General features: G+C 49.8%; 1 protein-coding gene across 6 annotated transcripts in view; it reads right to left on the minus strand.

The window, feature by feature from the left end:
* The window catches only part of LOC144115637 (uncharacterized), a 136,848-nt gene that overhangs the window by 14,741 nt on the left and 94,529 nt on the right, over nucleotides 1–27,578 (minus strand). For 2 of the 6 annotated variants that reach the window (XM_077650062.1, XM_077650064.1), the window contains exons 2-4: nucleotides 20,286–20,357; nucleotides 11,593–11,743; nucleotides 58–705 (exon numbers count right to left, since the gene is read on the minus strand). In XM_077650062.1, the coding sequence (XP_077506188.1) occupies nucleotides 322–705 (384 nt within the window). In that variant the 5' untranslated portion in view covers nucleotides 11,593–11,743; nucleotides 20,286–20,357 and the 3' untranslated portion in view covers nucleotides 58–321. Of the gene's footprint in view, nucleotides 1–57; nucleotides 706–6,326; nucleotides 7,637–11,592; nucleotides 11,744–20,285; nucleotides 20,358–20,436; nucleotides 20,462–27,578 lie in introns of those variants that run through there. The other 4 variants (XM_077650066.1, XM_077650065.1, XR_013311483.1 and 1 more) reach the window with 4 other exon arrangements.

Here is a 27,578-nt window from a genome sequence, read left to right on the forward strand (position 1 = left end):
GGGGGGGGCGTCGTTTCCGTGGAAGTCCTTGGCCGTTCAGGAGTCACACCGCCGCAGCAACGTCAGCGTCCAACAGGGAGGGGAGCCACGGTGCACTGGGAGTGTGTGCAAGCACCGGGCAAGGGGAGGGGAGCCTCGGTGCACTGTGTGTGCAAGCACCGGGCGGAAGGGAGGGGAGCCTCGGTGCACTGTGAGTGTGTGCAAGCACCGGGCGGAAGGGAGGGGAGCCTCGGTGCACTGGGAAAGTGTGCAAGCACCGGACAGAGGGAATGAGCATCGGTCCACTCAGATCCATCGCCTCATGCTGGACGGGACGAAGGTCTAGAGGAAGATGCTCAGGCCAGTCTCCTCGAGGAAGGAGAGGAGGGCCCGATGCGCCAGTAGCTGGCTGCGATCCGGGAAGAGGAGGTCGTGCTCCGTGGTAGACGGGAGACCGAGTGCCCGGTATCCCGACTCGAGTCGTCGCCTGGGGGGATCATGGGTCGGGTACGCCAGCAGGAGGTGGCCGAGCGTCCCCGTGTCCCCGCAGGAGGGGCAGGCAGGAGAGTGGGCCCTGTCACACGTGTACAATCTGGAGGGCGTCCACGTGCAACCGATGCGGAGGCGCAGGAGGAGGGCTCGGTCCCGCCGGGGCAGCTGGTCCGAGAGCCTGCGGAAGGGCTTGTAGGCCGCAATCCTCCGGTCGGAGTGAAGGGCCCGTACCATCTGCATGATGAGGGGGCGGGCAAAGTCATGTTGGGTCACTGCAAAGGATACCGGGGACCCATCGGTGTGGGCAGACTTGGCCAGAGCGTCGGCCAGGTCGTTGCCTTCAATGCCGGAGCGGTCCGGCACCAAATGCAGGGAGATCTGGTGGCCAGCATCCTCCTGGGTCTGCAGGCGGGCCCTTAGCAGGGAGGTAGTGGCCACGACTCCTCTGCTGACCTCGGGCGCTCTTCTCTTTCCTTCGGTCCATTTATTTCCTCCCGGTCGCGTGAGGTTCCTCCTCTACCCTTCGGGCCGTGAGGCGTCCGCGGGGGGTCCCCTCTTTTCTGTGAACAGTCGGTGGCTCTGGCGTGTCCGGATGTCTTCACTGGCCTTTCTTTCTTTTTTTTGCAGGCGCAGTGCGCCCTCGTCGGGGGTCTGCGTTCCTCCGGCAATAAACTCACAGAAAGTGTGTTTTGTCCGAGGATCGAAACTGTCAGCGAACTCTCGGAGTGTTTTTCCTGGGCGAGGAATATGCTCGTCAGCAGCGGGCTGAGAAAATCAAGACAAGAAAATGGGTTTGAACAGGACACGTAATGCGAAGGCAAGATAACCGATGTCTTTAAGATAACGGACTGGATACCAAGAGAAGGCAAGCGTAGCAGGGGGCGGCAGAAAGGCGGCGGATCAGAAAAAGTAGTTTGCGGGGATAAGGTGACCGCAGCTGGCACAGGGCAGAGTTAATTGGAGAGGTATAGGGGTATTCACACGGGCGATGTTATCCCTCCCTAAGTGACGGCGGCTGCGTACACGTCATGCCTTCGAGAGTGCTCGCGGCGACGCAGTTTCAGGTTTTCGTCCGGCGGCCGCCGCCGACGGGGGAGGGGACCGTTCGCTCGGCCGCTACGTTCAGTCCCGCGTAGGGCTATAATGAGGAACGTGATCTTCATGTCACGTGGTTTTCAATGACGTCGTGTCAAAATGACGTCTATCTCGGTACTTTTCTGGGTACGTTTTGTCGCAAAATTAGGTATAAATGGCGCTGAAAACTTTTGAAACTTCCCTAGCCGCAGTTCCTAGGTCGCTGGCGTCTCCATGGTTGCCACGGTGACCATCGCTGCCATCGCCACGGTGGTTTGTTTACATGGCTGTTTAGCGCGCGGTTCATTGACATGTGAAACAAGTGGTGTCGTTGAAGGCGTGAAAGGTTAGCGCAAAGGCGAGTGATATTGACCGCGCTAACGTCCGAACTTGCGCCCTATTCCTGTCTTTATTATGTAAGCTTGCAGTGCGACCGGTTCCAGCTAGTGGTATGATATGGGAAGCTCGTAAAGACTACATTTTGCAGGCGGTGCTTGCGTTGAATGTGTGTCGAGAATTATGGTTTCCTAGTGTTCCGCGTAACTGATTCTGACCTGTATGTACTCATACGGCGAGCTCGCATGCATAATGTCATCTCTATGTCCTGTGCGATGTCGGTATTCTGTCATCCCATTTATCAGTTGTAGTACGGTACTTAGTATGTGCCCACCGGCGGCAAGCTATGCGCAAAAAAGGCACTTGTGTACGGAAGGAAGGCGGACAGGAAGCACTACGCTAACCTGTGAAAGGACAACATATTGCCGCGAATATTTGCAGTGTTTGTTCGTTTTTCAAATCGGCCGCCACACCACTTTATCGCTATAACCCAAACATTGGATGTTTTAATGGGTGTCAATGCTCGCAGGTGACGCCGACTGCGTTTCAGCCGAAAGAGAGATTCAGCATAACGTTACCGCCCACCGGTACGGCCAGTCGCCAACAGCGCATGCGATTTTGGTGGCTGGCGGTATAGCACTGGTACACAGAATTTATTGTGAGGCTTTAAAAGTAAATAAGAAAAACAGTGTCTCGCGCGCACCACTCTGTAATGGGCTTAAAGCCAATCATCATAAGAAATGAAAATCCCCGAGAACGGACAGACAAGTTTTAGGACAGCCGAATGTGTAAGAATAATAGGACAAAGCTATACTTGAAGACACCGCAGCCGGGGGAGCGGGCACAGGAGACCCGTAATCTTCCCTGAGACGTAGATAGAAGTGATGGGTTGTAGGAAAAGGGAGTTGGGATGTTTCGTGTGGGTTATGGGAATTAGGCAGACATTGGGGACAGCGTGGTATTTTGGTAATGGGTCCCGATAGAGCCGCGCGCTCGAACCCTCAGGTCTCCGTAGAGAGCGAGCACTCGTTTCGACTAACACGCCGCGCGAAGAACAGGACCGCTGAGATCAAGATACCAACTGGCCCGGCAACTTTCTGAGCACTTTTGCCAGCGCTTTGCGAGTGTGCGACCCTCGCCCTACAAGTGTACTTCCACATTACGGAGCGTTCGCCAGGGTCCTCGGCCCTCCAAGACATTTATCCCGAAGAGGGGCAAATATCTGGAGCAGCTCCATCAAGCCATGATCCGCACCCCCCTCGACTTTCCTCGACTATACTATTTAGTCCAATACAAATCAAGATCGAAGCGGAAAATTCCCCTCAAAGGAGACCCTCCAACCAATGGCGTCGACTGATTTTCATGATGTCGCGGTTAATACGTGGTTAATCCCGTGTCACGCTAGGTTGATACCATGTCACGCTAGTGCAAGAGGGGCTTAACCACAGATAAACCATGACGTCATGAAAGTTGGTCGACGCCATTGGCTGGAGGGCATCGGGGAATTTGCCGCTTCGCTCTTGAGTTGTATCCCGAATATAAAGACCCATGTTTTCGCTCACCTCGAGGATGCTTCGGCTCTTATTGCAAGGTAAGTTGCCCTTTCCAGGTGTTCAGAACCGGCGTAGTATGTATGTGCAACCGCCGTCTGTTAGCCCGAGCCGCCGTTTCAGCTTCCGAGAAGCGCGCCCGCTCGACTCCCGGGAGAACACCACTCGACCAGCCCAGACCAGCGAGGCAACGTGCGCAAACCTGCGGTACTGCCCCGTCGAGCTCCTCAGGTCGTCGGACTCTCGCAGTGCCCGGTGAACAAATCGTGTTTTGGTTGTTTGTCTCTCTCTGTGTTAGTGCACTTTAGGTGCAAAGATTTTGTTGAACTGTTATCTCTCTCAAGTGTTACTTTGCACGAGTTGCATGGTATTTGTGAATCACTTTGTATGTGCTCGTACGAGTGATAGAGAAATCCTTTGTATCGTCTCTTCGCTGTATAAACTTTGTTTTGTTTTGTGAACCTTTGACTCCGACCCATTCTCTGGCTTGCGACCGGCGAAAGCTGGGCACCAGACGACCAACCCCCTTGTCACTTGGTAGCAGGTCTCCGGCTGAGCTTGCCAAGCTGAGTCGAGGGCATCTCCTTTGTGACCGAGACCGCTACCCCCACACGCTCTAAGGGTGTCTGGGAGCGCACGCAAAAGTGCGCGAAGTGGTGACAAGTGGCTGGGCCGTCGGCCCCGGCTGCAAGAGGTGCTTGGTTCGAAACACACTGCCCGACAAGGTTGGGAGGCAACGGGTAGAGAAGTGGAGCGAGCGAGATTCTCTCCTCCGCAATGAAAGGGGAGGAGAGAAAGGAAAGTAGAAGAGAGGGTGAGAGGTGGCCTAGCGGTTTGCGCATCCGCTTCGGCAGTGGAAAGTGTTGTTTCGATCGAAACCCATACAAGGATGGGTACGAGAGTTCCCCGGCCCGGCGCCCGGCTTCCTTAGAGGGGCTCTGAAACGCCTTCTGAGAGCACATTAACTCACTTAATCACTGCACTGCGTTGCCATGAAAACCAGAGCCAAATAATACTCTTCTACACGCATGAGACGACCTACAATCCCGCGTCAAAGTTGGCGAGCCCTTCCCTGCGACTTTTCCATGCTCGCACCCTCCTCCGTCCCCCGCATCTGCGTAGACAAGGGGAGAGGTGGCCATTGGTTAGATTCTTTCAGACGTCAGGCAGCTACCGTGGCCGCGGCCCATAAGCCGCTTATCTCCGACGGGTCGGGGAGCTACGCTCCCAGAGGGGGGTCGGCGTAGGAGCGCCTACCTTCCAGCGTGCAAAAAGTGACGAGAGGAGAGGGAAAGGCGTGAAGACGCTGAAATTCAAATTTTGACTACAGATAACTCAGCTTCTACAAAACGCATTTAAAAAACCCTTGCTGGGCACTTCGTGAAGCGGCGCGCTTCAATATCCCAGGCATGCCGCAACTTTATTAAAGCCCCCTTCACAGCCCCTTAAAGGTTGCGCGCTTGAAAGAGGCTCCGCAAACAACCCGCTGCGCCCTTTCGAGGGCAAACTCAGTTTCGAACATCCCAGCCTGCAAAGGTGGTTCGTGTTAGCGTCTTCACATGGGGTTCAAGTTCAAGTTGGTACGCTCTGACTAGCGAGTCTAGAACAGGCTTACCGTTTAACTGTCACTGCTGTAAGCAGTAACAGTTATCTTTCGAAACAAGTTTGCTTCAGAGTATTCCTACAGTTGTGGGCAAGTCTGAAATCACCTCCGGCTGTCTGACGTTGCGAGAGGAAAAGAATATGTTTGAGAATTATTAAACATTCGTGCTACACACTCGTAGACATCCTGTGATTTTTAGATCGAAAGCTCTACTTCACGACCAAAGTTGCAAAGAAAGCCGATTCATCGCTGAAGCCTTGACCGCGACATTGAATAACTAAATAAAATAAATGTTGTGGCGTCTGGGATTGGAACCCATGGAGGCGCGAACGGATCAACTTCGTTTGCCACTGCACTGCACTGTACAGAAAGGGGATATATACATATAATTTACAAAGCACGCAGCTAATGGCGGCACTACGCTAGCTAGACAGAAAACAACACAGCTGAAAGGGCAGCAAAGATAGACACCGCATCAACAGCGTAAACCAGTCCGGTAGAAAGTCCCGTTCATCATACGTGTCCCTGAGTTGGAGCATCATTCGACTGAAGTGGCTTCTGGTTAAAACAAGAGGTTCAGTGTTGCGGTCCAGCATGCGCGTTTTCCATAGGATATATGAAGTCAAAAGATTAAAAACATGTCATACGGTTCATAATGAGGTTGAATAGCCGCAAGGTAACGAGCACTGTAGGAAATTAAAATAAGGTCTTTCCTTAGCGTCCTCTTTAACACATCCCAAAACAAAATCGCATCCTCGCAGTTAATAAAACAATATTCAATGGTTTCACGTACACTGCACCGGCGGCAGTAAACAGAAGGCACAAAAATATTTTTCCTACAGAGCCACGTATCAACAGGTAGAACTTCGGTGTGTAAATTGTAGAAAAACATTTTAGTGCAACGAGGGATCGGCATCTTGCACACTCGCGTTAGCACATATCATGACCCTTGAGGCCAATGCACAGAAAACGACACAATGGCGGCGTAAAGAGCATCGTTATCAAATCCTGTACAGACTTTTACGCCAAACAGAAAATAAGTTCTCGTTAGAAAATCCTCACAGAAGCACAAACTTCCTGCATAAAGCCGAGTAAAGAGGGGCGCTCAGTAAAAATTGAAGAAATCACTAAGTTTCGAAACAGGGTCATGAAATTAATCTGCAAAGATGGCCTAATAATTTGATGGGAACAATCACGAAAAAAGCAGAAATGGACGACTGTCTACATACAGGGGAACTAAGCCCAATCCTCCTGCACAAACAAGCCTGAAAAGATTATCACGTCACATCGGCTCGAAATTGGATGCCCAAATAAAATTCGCAAATATTCGATGGAAACGCCGGATGTAATGTCTAGCGCAGTGCAACTCCTGGAGTACGTAATAAATTTTTGTTGCCAGAAGGGTGCTGCAGGCTTGAGCACGACCGAAAATTGAAAGTCGATGTAGACAAAACTGTGAGCTTAACGGTCGACGATCGGAACCTGCTCCTTCCAGCAATGGGCACTTGATTTAAATGCATGAAGTGGAACGCCACGGTATTTATGCGGCACACATGGCGATTCTATTTCGGAATAACAGAGCGCCAGAACTTTTGAAGTGATTTATCTGTGCGGCAGAGACGAAGCCAAATTGATCTATTGTCGATACAACTTTGTCAATGTTGTGCTTGTCAATGCAGAAAAAAGCAAGACCGTCAGTCCATGCAAGCACTTTGACTTCATTACCCAAAACAGAGAAGCCACGAATATTACTGTTACACAGAACACTCAGGCAAAGCGGCTACAGATAAAGGGCAAAAAGCAGAGGGAACATCGGGCAGCCTTGTCTCACCGAAGAACCGATTGCCACAGGGTTTCACAAATTACCCTTAAAAATTAAGCGAGTCGAACAATTGCTGTAGCAAAGCTGCACCCCTTTCAGTACAGCAGACCCAACGTTTGCTCGCGCTGGAAGGAAAAAAAAGGAATGAATGGCAAACACTGTCAAACGCCTTCGCAAGATCAAACTGAAGCAAAGTAAGCTGATCATGAGAGCAGGAGCAAGTTTCGAGAATTGTACGCGGAACGTGTATATGACTTTGAATTGAGCAGCCTCTCAAACTGCTTGTTCGGTGAGGGCCAATGAGAACCGACATTGCAAATTGTAGGTAATTTGACACAATTTTAGCAAATACTCCTGCCGCCGTCGTGGCCGAGTCGTACAGTGTCCCTCCACCGGCTGTTCACGAAGGACTAGGGTACTGCGGGGCCCGAGGGAAAGAAGGCGGAAGACGATACAGCGCAGGCTTTGGACGAGACGCAATGTCCAGCTGCTGGTGGGGAGCAAGTCACCGTGTCCGAAGGCCACGCGTGTACCGCTGCGTGCACAACTCATGTGGCCATCCCCGAGCAGCAGCTTCCGGACAAGGCCCCAGTTCCAGCGGACGGTGGACTGGCTGCTGCTGACGAGCCTCTCCAGAAGCGCCGCGCGTCGTGCGCCTCTCAACCGAGCGGCGAGGACGACGCAGCAGGCAGCGAGCACCTTCGTTGCCGGCGTTCGCGCTCCAGGAGGCCTGGCGGCGGTACAGATGCGGCTTCGCCGTCTACTGGCAGGCGGATGGAACTGTAACCGGAATTATGTCCAGTCATCGTGGCAGCCCCTGAAGAGTTGGTATTTGCAGCGCTTAATTTACGTGGCCTTAGGCAGAGACGGATACAACTCCGCCGACTTATGGCCAGCAGGTATCCAGATGTTGTGGCTGTCTAAGAGAAAAAGACAGATTGAGGAGGACACCGAAAGGGCACTACAGCCCTTTATGACACATTTTAACGTCTTTGTGACGCATGCTGTCTGATTGTCGGCGAATTGTTTCTGCGAAACACCCTCGCTTGTTTTGGCGTGACACCGACGCCGAGGGCCGCCTCACATGGTGCGATTTTCTACTTGATAGGAAGACATGACGATTCATAAATGTTTATGCGTTCAATGATGTAGCCCAGCGCATTAGTCTGTTTGAAGGTATGGCTATACTTTACTTGACTGTGACCGGCATGTCGTGCTACTGTGTGATTTTAATGGGGTTTGTGACCCGATTGATAGCGTCGGTCCTGATGCCCGCACGGACAGGAGCGGTGATGTTTTGTCGCGGGGTACAGAAGATGCAGGGCTTATCGATGTAGGGGCATCCTGTCGTGCTTCTCGATCATTCACGCGCATTCAGGGGTATTCTCACGCTCGCCTAGATCGGATTCATGTATCTTGTGCACTATTTTCTCGCGGGCGTGTACTTGAAACTATATCAGTTTCGTTTCCTGATCGATGTATGGTGGTTGCTTGGCTCGGTGGCAAGGACCGTTCACAATTTAGGCTGCAATGGGCCCTTTGGAAGTTAAACTCATCGCTTGTGAATGACCGAGAGTTTATCATCCTTGCGTGCTCGCAGCTGCAATCCCGTTTTTCTGGAAGCCTACCCCTGTTTGCCGCATGGGAAATGTTCAAGCAGAAAGTATTTGCAATAGCTATTGAAATCGGCTCTGCTAAGTGATTTCAAAAGAAGCACCAGGAGCAGGCACTTAACAAAGGCGTGTACAACCTGTACGAATTGGAATGTGAAGCACCTGGCTTATATATACGGATGAAATTGCCAGCATAAAAAGTGACCTACAAAGGCATGATGCGGAGCGATACAGGGGTGCCCTAGTCAGATCTCGTACCACGCGTGCTTGACATTGTGAACGCGCGACACGACAAGCTTTGCTTCATGACCTCCGTCATGCGATTGCAAGCAGATTCCGGAAATGGTGTCCAGTCGGACGCTAGTGACAGGTACGTACTAGCCAAGTAATGTCCGTATTCGTGGATTACTACATGGCGTTGTTTAGTGGCAGTCCTTATACACAAAATTCTGACGTTATCGCGCGTTTCACATCTCTTGTGACGCCTTTATGAGAAGAGGACTGTTCCATTATTAGCGGCTCTTTCATATATCAGGAGGCCGAACTAGCAATTGATCACTTACCTCTCTCAAAAACGCCTGGTCCTGATGGGATTTCCACTGAATTTTATCAAGCATTTATATCCATCCTAACTGCTGTCCTGCTGCAAGTATTCACGATGGGTTATTGATGCAGTTCGGTTAACCTGCCTGCCTTTGTTCCCTCCTCCTCCTCCTCCTCCTCCTCCTCCTCCTCCTCCTCCTCCTCCTCCTCCTCCTCCCTCCTCCTCCTCCCTCCTCCTCCTCCTCCGTAGTCATTTACAAGGAGGTCCCCACAGTCTTAATTTGGAAAGTACTGATGGAGGAGGAAAACTGCGCTCAATGGAGGGTTATATATAGGCCCATCATGCTATCGCCGCAGCCGATCACGCCCTGTGTTAAACTGCAACACATTCTCGCATGTGCATTGCACATCGTCGTCTTCATCAACCTTCATCTGCGGCGGCGAGCAGATCACATCAGCTTAACCTCGATCAGAGCTCAACCTGCCGACGACCCAGCGAAGGAAAAATCATGAGCCAATCATGCTAAACACATGCGTTCGCACGTCAACTCGTTTTGACTACGCTAAAGCCCTACCATTTATTTTTAGTTTAATTATCGTCGCCGCTTTTCTTCGATAGCATTATGCAATCGCAACAGCACTTAGGCATAATAGGCCTCCGTCATCGTTGTTTCGGTTGGTCGGTCATCAATTAGGCCGAATACTGCCCTAATCTGAAAAAAAAAAACTGTCGCCATGATCTTTACTGCAGAGGGTACGTGTCTTGAATTTTGTAGGCAGAGGAGGATGCTCGTGCCACATACTTTTTTGATGGCCTTTGGGCTTCCAGAGGATCTAGGTTTCGCCGCAATTTCCAATCACCCATAAGAGCTGCTCTCACTAGCGTTAATAGTGACAAACGTTGCATTACACCATTTGGTTCAATCTTGGTCAATTTCAGGTGACAGACTCGTTATTAGGCAACAAGAACCCACCTTGAATATGCCAGAATGATACGTGTAAGGTGATATATATAGGCCCGGTACTAATGCCTTCTTCTGTAACACCCTGAAGAGCGTCACGCTACCTATTGACCATAACCACCTGGCGGCACGTTTTTTTCTTTTTTGGCTTAAACCGATTGACGGGCACGCGGGGTCGTAGCTTCGAAAGATTCTCTCCCATGTCTACGACCGGCCATGTGCCAAGTTCGTGTTTTCTTACCTACAACTCTTGTCTTTTCAGCTCGGCTCTGTTTTTGCTCACTCACCATTACATCCTGCCCCATCCTTTCCCCAATGTAGGGCAGCCCAACCGTATATACCTTCACTGCCTCTCTCTGCCAAGCGTGAGCAAAGCTGCCCGCTGCCTCACAGTCGCACGCGACGGAGCAAAGTCTGCACGCGCTCATGCATACTTGCTGGCGTTTGCTTCCTCTTTTCGACAGAAACTAGATCACGACACAATGCCTGATGCGGTCTTTCGCTTCAGCCGTTGCCACCAGCCGCCTTCAACGCGGCGCCGATGAGGGATAGAATGAGGAAGGAAAGAAGCGCGGCGCTTAGTCAATGCCACGGAGTAGAATAGATAGGAGCTCCGACTCTGACCGCGCCGCTATGCATTCGGCGGGCGCGATTTTGCTACACGAACGCCGGGTGCGCGGCCATTACTTACAAGGGTTACGCAATGAGCGTGCAACATTGTAGCACCGTCTGTCTATTGCAGAGGTCTGAAACACGCTGTTCACTCGGCCTGAAGGTCTCCCCTTGTCTTCGTTCCTATTCCATCCGCATCGCGTCGCTTCATCGCTCCTAACAGTTTGACGCCGAGACCAGTTGCTAAGCGCGCAACTTCTGCCTGAACTTTGTCAACTACTTGTCGTAAGCCAGCGACTGAACACACTTCGCGTGGAAACTGAGAAGTAATACTGTGTCCTTGCATTTCTCACCGCTCCCGGCTGTGAGCCACCTGCTCGATTTTCGCCGCGTTGAAGCCGTCAGAAGATTGAACTATTGAACTGATCACAAGTGTCAAGCGGGTGCACGGACCTCTTAACCCCCCCCCCCCCCCCCCCCGCTCTTTTTGGTTGCTTTCACTTTTCTGACTTTGCCCCTGGGAAGCAAATGTTTATCGGATGGCCCCTCCCGCCGGTGAGATGAGCTTGCGACCCCCGCGCTCTACTGTATCGTACCTAGCCTTAGCATTTATTGAGTGCCTATCGAAACTCTCGAGGATACTCCGTCCTCAAGTCCTTGGCCATGGCCGATGCACTGCATATACAATAGGCCCAGATAAGACGCGTTCAAGGAAGAAACCGCCAGCGAAAGTTGCGATGACGCCATCCAGAAGATAAGCATTGCATGGAGCGAATTAATTCCCGCGACCAATGCGCCATAGATGACGTTTATCGTGCGTCACAGGCACTTGAAATGGTAACGGCAATAAGATGCAAAAAGAATAACGTTGATACGGCTGCTCCGGCATACAAAAAGATGTACTGGGCTTCCTTGTGCTCATTATGCTGCATCGCGCACGGAGACTCAGAAAGGAAGAATTGGCGTCACACGCTCTTTTACACGAACTAATTGAACGAGCGCTTACCTTGCTTCCGCTTCTATAGTCTATGTGCGGGCAGCAGCATGGCCAAAGCCAACGCCATGGCTGCACTGTGTTTTCGCGCAGCACGTGTCAGGAGAATACTGGGCCCAGATTTCACTTTCGGACACCATTGCAACCGTGGCCGGCCTGTTTGCTTTTCGGAGAGGTCGCATGCAGAGAGAAGAAAGCAAATTAAATTCCGTGCACTTCATATGTAATACAGGCGCAAGTCCGGCAGCAGGGAGGCATGCTCATTTTTGCATTTGCTTCACATCATATTATTATTTTTAATTTAAGATAATATGAGCCCATCTCGGGCTCATACAGGATGGGGGAAAAAATAGAGAACAAAAACGGCAATTTGTTGAAGAAAAAAAAATACAGCTGCATTGTCTTTTCACAGGTTTCTACTGAATTTGTCTCGTAAAAAACACACACAATGGCATACGGATCGAGGTAAGTCAGTCAACAACGGTTTTCGACATGAATGAGTATTAAAAAAAACAACAACTATAGATGTACGCGATTTAGGCAAAGAGGTATAGCCTAGCGGCGCATACCTTTCGCACCGCCTTTTTGAATCGCATACCGGAGAGCGAATAACTGTGCCGTTTTGCGTTATCTTCCCCTGTTACAGTGCCCCCCTGGGTATAAAAACAACAAGCGTGCCTTCCGTTATCTTAGTTTGCTGTGGGTGTTGGCTCAAGAGTCTAAGGCGCTATGCCATTGACACACTGGTCCCCTCGTTTGGTTCCCGATTGCGGTGGCTTCATTTGGATGGAGGTGAAATGATAACGCTAGTTCTCAGCAGGAAAGTAAAGGCGCCGTAACTTTCTCACAGGGACACCCGAACCGTGCAGTGAAGGCAGGGTAGAAGTAGAGGTTGAAGGGAGGGAGAGAGACAGAGGAGGCTGCAGTGGAGGGCTCCGGACTAATTTATATTACGCGGGAGTTCCTTTAACGTGCACTGACATCGCACAGCATTTTACCTCCATCAAAATGCGTCAGCTGTGGCCATCGCTCCCGCGGGTATTTTGCTCAACAGCTGAATGCAGTGACATCTGAACCGGACAATGGCGTGTGAGGCGAAATACAAAAAAAAAAACATTGTGCACAGACTAGGAGCATAGCACTGAATTCGAAGTAGTCGTAATAAATTCGATGCCCTCTGCTGCGGTGGGCTTCGTGTGTCTGCTTTCTCGGCTTAGGAATCTGAAATGCATCAATTATGTGCGGCGTAGGGTTTTTTGTTTCGGCTAAAACAGAATTTCCACACTTTTTGACTACGTGCACAAGTTTCACAACGATTGGGTTAACCCCGATTTCTACCCTAAAAGCTGGCTTTGCCTATGCATATGACATCACAAAACAGTGGAAGAAAGGCATCCTTATTAATTGGTTGTTTCCAGTTTGTGCACCTCTCCTCGTACTAATTATCCGAGACGTGACTTCCGTTGAGAATATGAGGTAGTTTCTATTTAAGATCAGCTCGAAAACAATTAACTTGCTGTCGAATTTAAACTACACCCTTATCTCGTTGTACTGCTGTAAAGATCTGCTGGCGTTAAGATGTGCCTTATTCAAACGCAGCAGTATACATTCTAAATCTCAGATGTGGAGGTTTACAATGCTTTCGCTGGGCATGTGCAAGGGTAGGTATTAGTATCGGTATGTGGGGTTTAACGTCCCGAAGAGACTCATGGGTTATGAGCAGGGGTTAGACTTTTCGGTTTTTTAATATTTAAAAATTCGGCGGTCTTTTTCGGTGTTGATTTCAGAAGGCAGTTTTTATGTTTCTCTCGGCGAATATTTCTTCTACGAACGAATTACTGGCTTTTGTCCGATGATATAATGTGGTAACCCTATACTGTAAATAGTCACTTAGTCTTCATCTCGTTTTTTTTTGTTAGCGCGATTCAGTCGATCTGCTAGTAATTTACGAACAAACATTCGTATTCAGTAGCTATATATGTTTGCTGAAGGGTATAATATCAGCCACTAGAAAAGCAACAACGTTGCAGTTAAATGATCTAACCGCCACACAAATACGGCATAAAACGTTTCATTCTGAGTAAAGGGTTGCCATCGTCCCGGTTGCTTTCTGCGTTAAGCGAGAGGAAGGAACGTCACATGTAGATAGCCTACAGTGTGCATCGACACATGTAAGCACCCTAATCACTTCGTCCTCCGTGTTGACAGCGGGCGGCGAAACTTCCACTAAACTTTTCGCTGCATAGTCGTAACATGACATTTTTTTGTGACTCTTATGCATGGTTTTGATTCACTGTCTACAGATGCAGTAGAAAAACCTGCGTAAAGCGCTAATGGCCTTAAGCGAATGAACGCCGAGGAAACCGTGCTACGCAGTCTTAGACGACGCAAGCAGTTGAAGCCTCCTGTTTTGCAGTTAACCTCCTTTTGTGCAGAAGCGTGCGCCTAAGGGCCGCAGAGCAATGCCCCAAAACTCACAACTGAGGCCATTTAATTCACCGGTCCTGATTGCCTCACCATGTCTCTTGCTTCCGCTTTTGGTTCATTTTCGTATGTGACCGAGTATAACTCCTACTCAACAGCCAGCCAATTGTGACGTACTACATGGCAATGATACTGGCGTTTTTTTGGTTTAAAACCGAATTTCAAAGCTTTAACTTGGCGTACTTTTAACGACTTTTTTGGGGTGAAAACGGAAAGTCCAACCCCTGGCTATGAGACACGCCAGTATTGCAGGGCTCCAGATAAGCTTGGATCCCCTGGGGCTGTTTAACATGCGCTGACATCGAACACGACGCGGGTGTTATTGCGTTTCGCCTCCATCGAAGCAGAAGACAGACAGAGCATCAAGGGTGCTGCGAATGGAGATAATAAATGCATGAGGAAATATTTGCAAGAAATGACATTTCTGGTAGTTTGCGCTCCCACTCCGCGGCTCCTGGTTCTTCGCACGCTAACCGCGGGGGGAGGGGGGGGGGTTTGATGATGAAGGCGGTCGGCGGCGTGAAACGGTGGATGGGAACAGGTTTTCCAGATATTAATAGAAATTATTCAATAGGCTGTTCGTGAATATATGACGTCTTATTTAGCGCAACGCAACGAGCTTTCATAGTTGATTAACTTTATACAAAGAAAGAATCCGACCCCCCCCCCCCCCCCCCCTCCCCACACACACACACACCCAACCCAGTTTCAACTCAGTTTGTCTTGCATAAAATCAACCCAGTAAGAAGGGCCTTATAACGGGGAAAGTCGAGCAAGACGCGTCGTTTTAGTACTGAGCGTGATTCAACCTTCAAACATGCCAGCGAATTAATTAGATATTTATGGTTTATGGGGGTTTAACGTCCAAAGCGATTGAGGCTATGAAAGACACAATTAGATATGTAACTGGCATGACCCGCCACATGTCCCTAGAAAACTGGTCACGGCTCAAAAGATTGGTACTTTCCTAGCGAAGAAAAAAATTGTCAGGTGACCTCTGGGGATCAAAAAAGCGACAAAAAAGGTGCGAATTCATTGTTTAATTTTATTTATTTATTTATTTATTCACGAATACTGCAGACTCATACTGGAGTCCAAGGAGGAGTGGCCGAACCGACAGGAACCATACCACACCACTTGTTTCGGTACTGTGCATCAAGCTGTCGTTCTAGGCTATCATACGTATTTATTTATGACAGTTGGTTATTGGCCTTTTCTTACGAAAAGTTTAGAACTAATCACGCCTCACGTCCCAGAAGGAATTTTCTTCAATAGCAGATCGCACGTAGGGCAAAGCGCAACATTAATGTGGCATTCTCCATGTCCCTGAATTAAAGATTCTGGTTTTGTTAATTGGTCCAAAGCTTCATCACTATCTATGATTGTACAGACGTGCAGAAGGAAACCACTGACTGAATATCAGCGCGAAGCAAATGTGCAGAAATTTTGGATAGCATCACTCAGCGCCGGTGCCACCCCTCGTTTCGGTGTTCATAAAGACGTCCGCCACAGGAGAGTAAACAAAATGACGGAATGTGAAGAGGCAGGAGATGCAACAGTCTCCCTGGAACACAAGCGGCACACTCGTTTCGGGTGAGCAAGAGTAAGTTGCCAGTACTTGTACAACACATAGGAAGATGGAGCAAGCTTTGTTCCCGTTCGCCTACAATCATGTCCAAAAGCTCGTGGTCATCTGCTGACAGTAGTACAACCAAATCACGTGCGTATTCGACAGAGGCGTTGCGAAAGAGAAACAGCACTCACAGCACACCCCCCCCCCCCCCACCAATACAATATAAAAAATAAAATGAAGGCAGGAGATTAAAAAGGATCGCGTAGAACGGCTGCGCGAATGCCAGTAGCGCAACGGAGCTAATATGTCTGTAGCGGGTGATGGAACAAAACCGTGCCGCGTTCTATCAGGGTAGAGTGCTTTCTATGCGGAAAAGCTCAATGTGCAGGTGGACAAGGTGCCAACTTCACGAGGAACCATCGCACGTAAAACGAACTGTTTAGACCAAGTTGGAGTCCTGAGACATAACTGCGGCGCGAACACCACAAACACATCACTCCGGGAACAGCCACAGACACGACTCTCCGCCTCATTTCATCTTACCCAGGGGTCCAGGCAGAATGGGACAGTTTGAACCTTGGAATTATATAAAATTTTATTCTGTTCTGACCTGAGCTTACCTTTTCGTGTTTACTAAGCGTGACGCCAGGATGGCAGCTGACGATTCTGATATCTTTGTTTGTTGATACCTGCGGATAATCTAAAAGTAGGCGATAATTTGGAAATTTCTGTCGCGTTTTGCCCGACTCTCTCGTACATGTGAACATGGTGCTATACCTAAGGTGGCGCGAACAGCCACACACTGACGTTTCAGAACGTTGCTTTTACGGCTGCTCTTCTTCTTTTTTTTTTTGAAAGTAATAATTTTTTCCCGCCTTCAGTTCACACGTGTTTCGAGAACTTATATCAAGTGATCAGTTGATTAAGCGCACCGAGAGTGCCCGATCTTCAGTTTCTTCCAGCACTAAAGGTGTACACCCTGCAGTTACATAAAACTACAACAGAGAGGATCTCGAGGCACAACTACAAAGAGAGGACTTCTAGACCGCAATGGGGGCTTGAACAGAGCTGCAGGACGCACGGCAGCCGTGAGCAGGCTTGTTTAGAGCGCTGGAGCAGTGTGAGGCGGAACGAATAAACAGAAATATTGTCGCTAAATCCAGCTGCTCTTTCAAGGACACGTGGCAAGTGCCTTTGTCGTTTGTATGTGTATGCAAGTGCGCTCGAGCGCTAGCTAGCACTGTCTGTGAAACCCATTGTCTGCGTTAAAGTATTTTCCTTCACTCCGCACTGCACCACTCGAGCGCTCTATAGAGAAGTGTGCTCACGTCTGTGCGCAGCTTGCGTATGCATTGCTGCAGCGCGACTGCATTGCAAACCGTGGTAAGCTATGCTCGACATCGTTAACGCGCATTTTTTTTTTTTCGTTTTCGTTCCTGGTTTTCACAGCTGTCGCGCTCATTTAGTTGCCATAAAAAAAAAAGTCGTCCAAGAGCGCCCTTCATTTCATGTGTTTATTTTTTGTGCGATTCGGTTTCAGGGCGCAACGAATGAAAAAATGAAAGTGACAGTGGCAAGGAATGATCGAGCGTGTTGGTGCGGGACGAGGAAAAGTCGGCAGCGAAGGCGGCGGAAAGGAGTCGGTCGTTCTCCGCTTGCATCGCTGGCGCCGCGCCCGACTGACTGTGCATTATCTGCGCGGAGCGCAGGCGGTCGGTGCGGAGCGAAGGACGCCCGTTCGGCGGCGTGGGTCGGTTGAAGGCAGTCGCGTTCGCACGAGGGGCGCGTGGCAAGAGTGAGCGGCCTCCCGTTAGTGTCGCGCCGCTCAGACTGTCATGGGCTTCAATGTCGGCCCGTGCAAGCGGCTGTGGCGAACAAGCCTTGCTCGCGACGGGACAACTACTGTGCACTTAAAGGGGCGACGCTGATGACAACTCTGTCCAATATCAGTTCTCAGCAAAAACCGATTGTTTGGCTCGATGACGTTATCGCAGTTTGCCTATGAAAACTGCGGGTCGAGGCGATAACTATATTTCGGTTACAGCGCCGCCAATTAAAGGACTGTATACTCCTAATTTTAGTTGCAGCTGTTTTCTTCTTTCAAGTGACGCGTGATGGATCACCGCGTGGTATTCGCCTTATGACAACTAAATAATGTATAAGTGAATTTCTTCTCTCATTATGTTTTTGTTTCGGTTTCATGAACCGATTGATGGCTGTGACGTCTAGTTGACACCTTGGTCATGTGAGGCACGAAAAACCTGCAGTATAAACGCTGATACATAATTTTAATTCAGCCAGCTCGGAGAGCTGGAATGTCAACAAACGACGTATCAACAGTTATACAGCCGTTTTTGTCGTGCCTCAACTGACCTTAAGGTGAACTACATGTCACAGCCATCGTTCGGTTGTTGAAACAGCGATATTAAGAAATTCAATTCTAAATTATTTAGCGTACGTAGGCGAATATCAGGCGGTGATCCACATATATTAATCCGAAAGCCTCACTAGTCCCATTACCAGAAAAGGCGGTAGTGTGTGCGTGTGTGTAAGTATGCGTACTCGCAGATGGTACAAAAAATTCCAACGATGGCAACGCACCAAGCACGCACATCCCAATGCACAGAGTAAGCCGGGGTACTGCCACTTCAGACAATGGTTTATGGTTTATGGGGGTTTAACGTCCCAAAACGACTTAGGCTATGAGGGACGCCCGTACTGAAGGGCTCCGGAAATTTCGACCACCTGGGCCTCTTTAACGTGCACTGACATCGCACTATACACATGCCTCTAGCATTTCGCCTTCATCGAAATTCCAAGGGTAGATGTACACTGGTAGCGAAGGCTCCATAGACGCCCATTGGTCCAAAAAATGGCGGCTCGTGGGCACTCCAGCGCCCCCTGGATTTTGGGGGGCAAACTACGCAAACGTGACGTAGAATGACGTCACGCATACGTATGCTTTGGCGCGAATTATTAAAGCGGTCTTTCTGTAGAATCCGCGTTTTCGAGCCCGTACCTCTCGAAGGTTGCTGCCTTTCAGCGCGCCCCAACCTTTGCCAGTCAAATGTGCTCGCCTTGTGTGCTCGAGTTCCTGCTAGTTATGGCCTTGTTAATGTGCAATTGGGAACGCAATGAAAGTGACTGGTAAAGGAGGGGCAGCATAGAAAGGCAGCAACACTTCCAGACACTGGCGTGGCCGGGTTAGCCGGGTATCGAAACAAGGCCTGCAAAGACGCGCTGTAATGCACCGCACACTCATGAATAGGGGGCAGGTCAAGAGTGATGCAAAAATACAAAATTTGCCAGGTTTTAATAAAATGACTTACCTCTTTCATAAAACAAGGTGCTAATATATTTTTTCTTTTCTATTGGCAGATTACATTCCAATTTTGTAGCTTTATCATTTCTTTATATGAGTGTTTTGCCCCCCCTCCTCTGGTTGTGCTGCAGTCGCGCTAAACCACTTTTCGGCCCAGCCTTCGCCACCACTTTAAATCCGCCTTGGAAATTCGACCGCCGCGGCCGGGATCGAACCCGCGTCTTTCGGGCCAGCAGCCGACCGTCATAACGGCCCCTCTTCAGACAATCCTATGCGTGTCGTTCGCAGGCTCTCCCAGCTGACTTTAGCCAGGGTTTAAAAATATGCCGCGGAAATCTAAGACGACGCAACCAAATGCACGTTACTGGCTATGGTATGGAGCAACTCACACTATTTTCGTATTGGGCTTAATTGCATAATTAGACGGAATTAATTAACCAAATTCGCAAGTAACGGAGTTAGGAGAGAAATTCCAATGAGAAAGTTGTAGAACGGCCCGTAAAACGTCCGAATCAACAGTTTCTGACTTTCCATCTATTACCTATTAGCCTTTTTTCGCTCACTAGTGGTGCCCGCGAAATACAAAAAAAATACCACGTGACATTCCCGCTTGGGCGCCGCGATTGCAGTGCTCTCAAACGTTCCGCCCAACAAACGAACAGCTGATCTAGCCGAGCGTGCTGCCGCTTAAAAGGTGTCAGGGCTGCGGCACAGGTGCTGGCTGTGCGGTTTACGCGAGCGCAAGCGATAAGCTTATCATTACTTATCGCTATCATTAAGCGCGGCAAGGGAAGCATACCGCCGGTGTAAATCGCAAAGACAGCTGCTCCGTCGCTGCCGTGTCTCCTAAGCGGCAGCAAACAGGTCTAAATATTCCGTTCGTTCCTACGCGGAACGCTTGAGAGCACTGCAATTGCGGCGCGGAAGCGGGCATGCCACGTGGTTTTTTTTTTTGTATTTCGCGGGTGTCTGCAGTGAGCGAAAAAAAAAACAGTACGTAATAGATGAAATGTTAGCAACTATTCATTCGGACGTTTTTCGGGGCGTTCTACAACATTCTCATTGGACTGTTTCGTCTGTCTTCGTTGCTGGCAATGTTGATTAATTAATCTTGACTAACTATGCAATTAAGCACGATAAAAAAATTGACTCACAGGACGGTTACTACTGTGTAACGCGAGATTGAGCGATAGCTGTTTAGGCATTTAGTCACGTGCTGCACCCCTGCACTGGTAGGCGGCTGTTCCAAACAGAGCCACCTGCAGGTTTATGTGACACAGGTTGACCGTCGCAGCTGGTGCACCATGTGGGTGCTAACGCACTCACCGGTTACGCCGACGGCGACGACGCCGGACGACTGCGACGCGCAGGCCAGGGACGGGCGCCAAACAGCTATCGCTGTAAAAATAGTGTGACTTGCTTTATACAATAGCCAGCAACGTGCATTTGGTCTTGATAGAAAAAAAAAATTATTTACATATGTGCACATGCCAAGGTTACCGGATACATTGACATTCACAAGTAGACATGACGCTAAGCATGTAAGGCGAGCCAATTAAAGAGGTCTTAGACTTAGAGTGCCTCGGCGTGTTTTTAAACCGTGACGAAAGTTAGCTGGAACAACCTGCATATACTCACCACTGGCCGACCTCAATGTGGCGCCAGTTTTCGCCACAACATTCCTACCAAAATTGTGACGCAACCGTTTGACGAACAGAGTTACGGGTGGTGTCATGCGATTTGTCGTTGTATACAGCTTGCATGTGCTAGTCAAGTTGGAGGCTATCTTGCGACAGAGATTCGATCCGACGACATATGCGCTTTCAATTGTATGCCTTCCCATACTCTCGCGGCTGAGGTGTCCAGCGAGATGTGAGACAGTTACTGCACCATTTCCTTTCATCAAAAGCCCATTTTCGTATCAAAATTGCGGTGCAGCCGTTCGTCGTACAGCGTTCCGGTTGGTGTCATACGCACGCGTGCGTTGTGTATGTGGGTGTCAGTGCACCCAGGGATAGTAATGCTTTCGCACTGTACCAGGTAAGCAGTCTTGAGTGTCTCTGCCGAATGTTTAATGCCTAACGCATCCACGATCACGTGACCATAGCCTGTGCCTCGCGATAACTTTGTCGTCATCATTTGGTAGTGGGGTGGCAACAAGATGCTGCCACACGCCTTGAAACGCCACCGAAGAAGAATATCGCATGCAGTCTATCTCGTCATCGAGGGCAGATGTAAGCACCAAATGCATTGCAACAACGCTGTAGCGCATTCTAGGACGGCTCATAGATGGCGACAGCTACGCTCGAGCCTTGTACTTGTAGCCTGCGTCAGTCAGCTACTTCGCTTTTCATAGCGAGCGACAGCCTGTTCGGTTACCTTCCCAGCCATTCCTTTTTTTTTATTGCCACAGCATGCCTATTGGCATGTCAGCCCGTTTTTGTTGCGGCCAACCGCCTGACCACCGGCCGCCTCCGATGAAAAGGAGGAGGAGCAGCGCCGTGCTCAAGCATTAAGCCATTGTCCCGTCTCCGATCTCCAAGTTAACAGGACCCCTGTCCTTGCGTCTTCCAATCTATCCTCCCACATGCTATTACCACTCCTTTTCCCGTGAAAACTTTCCCGTATCCAGCAATTAACCGCCTGTGTCTTGGCCACTCCCACGCAGTGGGTCTGTGACAGCTATGTCTTAGGCCTACTTACGGTAGGCCAGAGCCACAGACGTGCGGCAGGTCGAACATAGGACGAAAACTCTCAGGACGCTGACCAAAAACGCGCTCTGCAACAGGGCGATCTACCATAGAGAACTCGTTGCGACCCTTCGAAAACACAAACACAACCGTCACATTCTCACGCGTGGCAGCAGCATTCAAAGCAAATGCAACAATTGCAAAAGTACAGCGCGGACTGGGTAGCGCTGATCAGCCGCATTACGAAGGACGTTGTCGCCATTTTGTTTTAAATTTCCGTCTGCATCTCAAGGCCTGTGTGTGTCATAAGAGCGCTGTAACCCATGGATACAGGCCGACCTCAATTTTTCCTTAGTTTCTCTTTAGGAGACATAAGAAAGTTTTATTTATTTATTTCGAGGGCTTGTCATGTGGCATAAAATGAGGCTGTTGTCAAGATAGAGTAGGTAATAAAGGCTACTCTCTTACAGATACCTGACCAAACTCCGGCTCTTAGCGTTGTCCATTAGCCACAAGGACAGGTTTTCCTACCTTGCATCCGTAAGTACAACTTCTTGATGCTTAAGTTCCTCACTAGTCCACAAAAGGTGGCGGACATCCACCTCAGCGACTGGCGGGCAGCAGATAGCTTTCACTCTGGGAACGAATGGATCAATCAGTTTCCTCCCATCCAAACCAAAGTTAATCCGCACTCATGCACCCTCTTTCACTGCATTCAGGTCGTGGACGTTGCCGAGCATGCTGCTCATCTGCGATCAAAGCCAGTCATCCCAACGCCCCGAGTTGCGCAGATCCGTTTAGCCTGAAGGTAGCGTAGAGCGAAGTTGTGTAAACAAATTGCTGTGCATCGGTTCGCCGTGATTTGTGTGTCATATGAGAGCGAAGGGGTTAACGCACCTTCCATGTTCTCAGAAATTCTGAAGCAATTCTCGGAAGAGCCTGCTGGTCTGGTTGCGCTCGCTTTATAAAACGAGCAAGGCGCCGCGACAGAATCACTGTTTTCATATCCTCAAGAGAAACTATTCAAGAAACGCGCCTTTCAAGAAAAGAGATGATGAACACAGACTTACAGGGACTGGCGTACAGAGGAATAATACCCAGAAAAATCCATCTTTTGTAGCCAGAAAGCTACACAGTGTATGGTTTCTGGCGACAGCCCGTCTGGTTTAGCTGCGTAGTCGGCCCGGAACACCTGCAGCCGGGGTCCCCGCACGGCGATAGGGATCTTGGCTATCATGGCCTGTCCACCCACTTGGGTTATTGGATTCGAGACGGACGACTCTGCCGACGTTTGTAAACAACATTGTTCCCGGAAGATCAACCCGTGCGGTACAGAGGCAGTTAGCGACCGCCAACCCGAGCAGGGGTGGCTCACCCATTCTACTGTGCCGGCTCACCGGCGCCTCGCCCATTCGGACTTCCCGGAAGTCGAGTCCGGCTTGACAGCGTGAGAACTCTCGTTCGGACGCGAAGACAACGCTCTCTCTGGTAGGGGTGGGGGGGGGGGGGGGGGGGGGGGGGCGATGGTCCAGTGGCACCCTCTCTCTCTCTCCGGCGAGACATGTGACGGGGCGTGTCCCTATGTGAAGTGGAGTGTGTGTGTGTGTGTGTGTACGACAGCGCAAGTTTTAGGCCACGCCCAACCTGGCGAAGACCTCCTCGAACCTGGGGAATCCTAGGGACCGGACCCTTTTAAAACCGGACGACGAGTGCCGTAAAGGAGGAATCCTCAATCATCCTCAGATCTCAGATCCTCCGACCTTCCCCCTTCGCCCTCCAGTGGGTTCCTAAATCTTGTAAATAATGTAAATAAACCCCCTGTACAGTTTCCTTCATAACCAAGTCCGACAACGTCATTCGGAGAAGGGACCTGCGGCGCTGAAAGAGTCACTCACTCAAGGGCTCCTCCATCTCTAACAACAGCTATTCGGCTCTGTTAGTTGCGGTAATTTTTGTCTGACATTTATCCAACAAAGTAAGCACAGACCATGCTGATGTGCGGATGGAGTACGCATTGGTAAGCCCCGCTCGCTGTGTTGCTACGGGACAGACCCAAAGGGGCTCCTTCGAGCGCAGCACCTCTAGGTCATAAAAAGGAAAAAGAAAACAAACAAAACAAATCCCAAGCCTTGTACGCAGGGGATAAAACAAGCCGCGGTAACTTACGCCTTTCTTATTTTCAAGGTCCCGTACCCCCTCGGCTCTTCGAGTCTATCCGAAAAAACGCTCATTTCCGATGTATGTTTTTTTCTTTTGTTGAGATATGGGGTTGTGCGGAGGGGTTAGTGAAACTGAGTGCCATATTGTGGAAGCCGGTTCACAGTTGGGGCTTGTTATAGTCCTCTGACACACACACACACACACACACACACACACACACACACACACACACACACACACACACACACACACACACACACACACACACACACACACGCGCGCGCGCGCGCGCGCGCGCACACACATACACACAGACGCACATACGCGCACGCACGCACACACACACACACACACACACACACACACACACACACACACACACACACACACACACACACACACACACACACACACACACACACGCGCGCGCGCGCGCACGCATGCATACAGAGAAAATAGTCGACGTCATTTCTTTTCGATGCATAAAATAATTGCTTTACATTCACGAACGAACAATATATTGGCTGCGCCAAGAAAACTCCTACTAGGTCAAATGATTTATCATTTTTTCTTGCTTGCCAATATTTCATCACGAACACTACCATCCGCGTTCACAACCTGTCCGTGCCCATGCTGCTGTACTGCCAAGGGTTTTTTGTGCGCTATGACTGCGCAAACATCCTACGTCGCAGCTGTTACCCGATGTGCGCAGCAGAGCTAGTCCGATCAGCTTTGAGGCGGGGCTGCGCCGGATACAGCGATACCAGCGCGGCATCGCGGCTCACGACGTAGTACACCAGTCAAACTGAATCACAAAGGCTCGAAGAGGTTCATAATAAATAAAAATTCTACGGAGAGGTCTGTCTCAATCGAGTAGTTTTCAAACAAACTGTTGACACAGACTACTTAAGGAGGCGGGATTTTGGGTTGTAATCAGTGGGAAATTTTCATATTAAGAAGGCTGCTTTGGCGTACGACGGAGAATGACAAGAAGTGGACACAACTGCGCTGTGCCCACTTGTTGTCATTTTCCGTCATCCGTCAGCACTGACTTTCTAAGAACGATAAATGCCAACCAATTCCCTCTCAAACACACACCTTATTTTGGAAAGAAAAAGAAAGGTGGATTTTCCTTTAAAAGGCACCGATGAATTCTATACTGATGGACATAGGAAACAAAATCTTGCTTGGATGGATCTGCCACAGCTTTTAGCACGGATTCTCCATGTTCCCCGATTTGTGTGTGAGGTTCTGGGCGTGGAAAAAGCCGAGGTTGGAATGGAGAAGGCTGTCAGTGCAGCGGAGAGGAACCGTGCCCGGCGTTGCTCACTTTATATATTCGGCACCTTCGTGACGGCGGACATCTGACTGCGCAACTGCCTCGCTGCCGGCGCCTCGTTTCCCACGGGCTGATCACACAAGGGGGCCGATCATTGTCCCCAGTGCGTCAGACACCGGCGATCGAGGCACGACGGCTGCTTTTCGCCCCGGAGCGCAGAAACAGCAGTGCGCTTTTTGCCGCGGATGTGCGGCCCCTCCTGACACGGGAAGCGATTGATGGCGGCGAGCATCCGGTGTTCCTAGGTATACAGAAAGCAGCCCGCAAGCGACGTCCTTCGGCTCATCGCTGCTTCGCAGTAACACAAGCGAGGCCTGCCGCGTCACTGTGTGAGCAAGCATTCCGTGCACGGCCATCGAGGCGCAGCTCCTTTGCAGCCCGGAACGAACACATGAGACCCAGTGGGACTAATGTAGTTGAAACGTTGCGTCACTAGCCCTCTGACTCGCTATGTACTACGTACAGTCTAGACCGATTTGAAGGTGATCATGTCAGTCTTCACGCATAGAACAACTCTAAAACTCGCTTATTTTTTAAAGCAAGCCACGGCTATTAAATAAGCATAGCTAGCAGGATAATGCCTCTATTCTGCCCCGTCATACTTGTTAAGGATTAAATCACCATCACGCCAGGAAAAAGTTCTTGGTCCGTTACAGCCGGAACGAACGCGATAGCCTTGAAGTCGCGGTAGGTTGCACGCAGTTGTGTAGAAAGCGAACTCGCAGCTTTATCTGAGAGTAGGCTGCACCTAGCAGTGTTTTCTTCGCTTCAGGTGAATTTTACATCCTTCACCTCCCGAATAAGCTGGTTTTCAGTGCGAAAGCATTTCTTACCTCATGAGTGGCGTGTACTGAACCTGTCGGCAGAGCGTGTCCGCACGGAAACGGCAATTCGAAAGAAGAAATTCGCCGGCATGGCGTTTCGAACTCTCTGTGTGCCAGGCGGGCACGGAACGCATATGACACGAATTGTTGGTCCAAGCGTGTTAGAGGGACACGAAGTGAACGCGTAGTGGTGTGGCCGACGGGAAAGTGTGTTGGGGATGTGTGCTGATATTAGACAACGATGACTTGCAAAAAAGTTGATGACGTCATCCAAGGCTCACGTGGCAAGAATGACTTTCAAAAAAGTTCCCGACGTATTCCAAGGGTCAAGTGATAAGTGTCACGTGACAACGATGACTTGCAAAAAAGGTTGCGACGTGACGTTCAAACGCAAATGCTTTCGCACTTCTTAATGCAGCAGACTGCAATGCTCAACAATTTTTATACCGTATAGCGAAAGCAGTAAATAACATTTCACGAAAAAGTGAACAGGGTAGCACGTCGTCCGCCCTTTTTTGCGCAAACATATTTTGTCAGTAGTTTTAACATGAATTTTTTATCGCAATTTCAAGCGTAATGAGCCCCTTCGAAATAGGCAATATTTCCACGATCCTTCGGGTGTCGCGGCATATCGATGTTGCTATTTTCATCAATTATGACACTTCCTACAAAACTTTGCACATCATCGCAAAAATCAGCCGCTAGAATTTTGCGCAGCATAAACTACAAATTGTCTTTCTTATGGCCTGAATATACGATTTAGGCGGAAAAATATGTCATTTGGAAGGAAGCCAAAGATGACGTGTCAAAGGGTAAGAAAGCACAGTTTAACAGTTTCGGTTGCATTTCTCACTGAGCCTACCGATCTCTGGCGATTTGTTCGTAGTTTCGGTTTTTTGTTTTCCATATAGGAAAAAGTTGGGGTAGCTGGCGCGGCTCTGTGCCATGACACAGCTGTGTGGAGACGAGACAAGAAGTCTTGCCTTCACTGTCCAGACCCACTGGCCCGTTTAAAGCCGGTCCGGCTTGCGTTTTATTACTGCAAAGTACGGGAGGCCCCAGCAGCAGCAGTGACATCACTGCGGCGAGCCGGGAGCCACAGTGTGTTTATGGTATATGCGGATTTAACGTCCCAAAGCGACTCAGGCTATGAGAGACACCGTGGTGAAGGGCTCCGGAAATTTCGACCACCTGGGGTTCTATAACGTGCACTGACATCGCACAGTACACGGACCTCTAGAATTTCGCCTCCATCGAAACTCGACCGCCGCGGCCGGGATCGAACCCGCGTCTTTCGGGTCAGTAGCCGAGCGCCATAACCACTGAGACACCGCGGCGGCTCCCACTGTGTGCGGTAATAATGATGGCTTAGAAAAAATGTGCCGCTGCAATGGTTGAACCTCTCTGGGAATGATGGGAAGCACGTTGACCGCAACGGTAGGCCACAGAAACGTTTGAAGCCAACTCTTTTGAGGTCCATATACTTCTTGTCATTGCCAGGCTGGGTTAACTGCCGTACTCCGCAAGCTCCGACATGCATGCTAACTAAATCAGAAAACATAAAGAACAAAGATACAGGGTTTTCACAGCACAAAGCGTGAGACAT

This window comes from Amblyomma americanum, chromosome 1, assembly GCF_052857255.1.
Source record: "Amblyomma americanum isolate KBUSLIRL-KWMA chromosome 1, ASM5285725v1, whole genome shotgun sequence".
In the NCBI taxonomy this organism is placed as follows: Eukaryota; Metazoa; Arthropoda; class Arachnida; order Ixodida; family Ixodidae; genus Amblyomma; species Amblyomma americanum.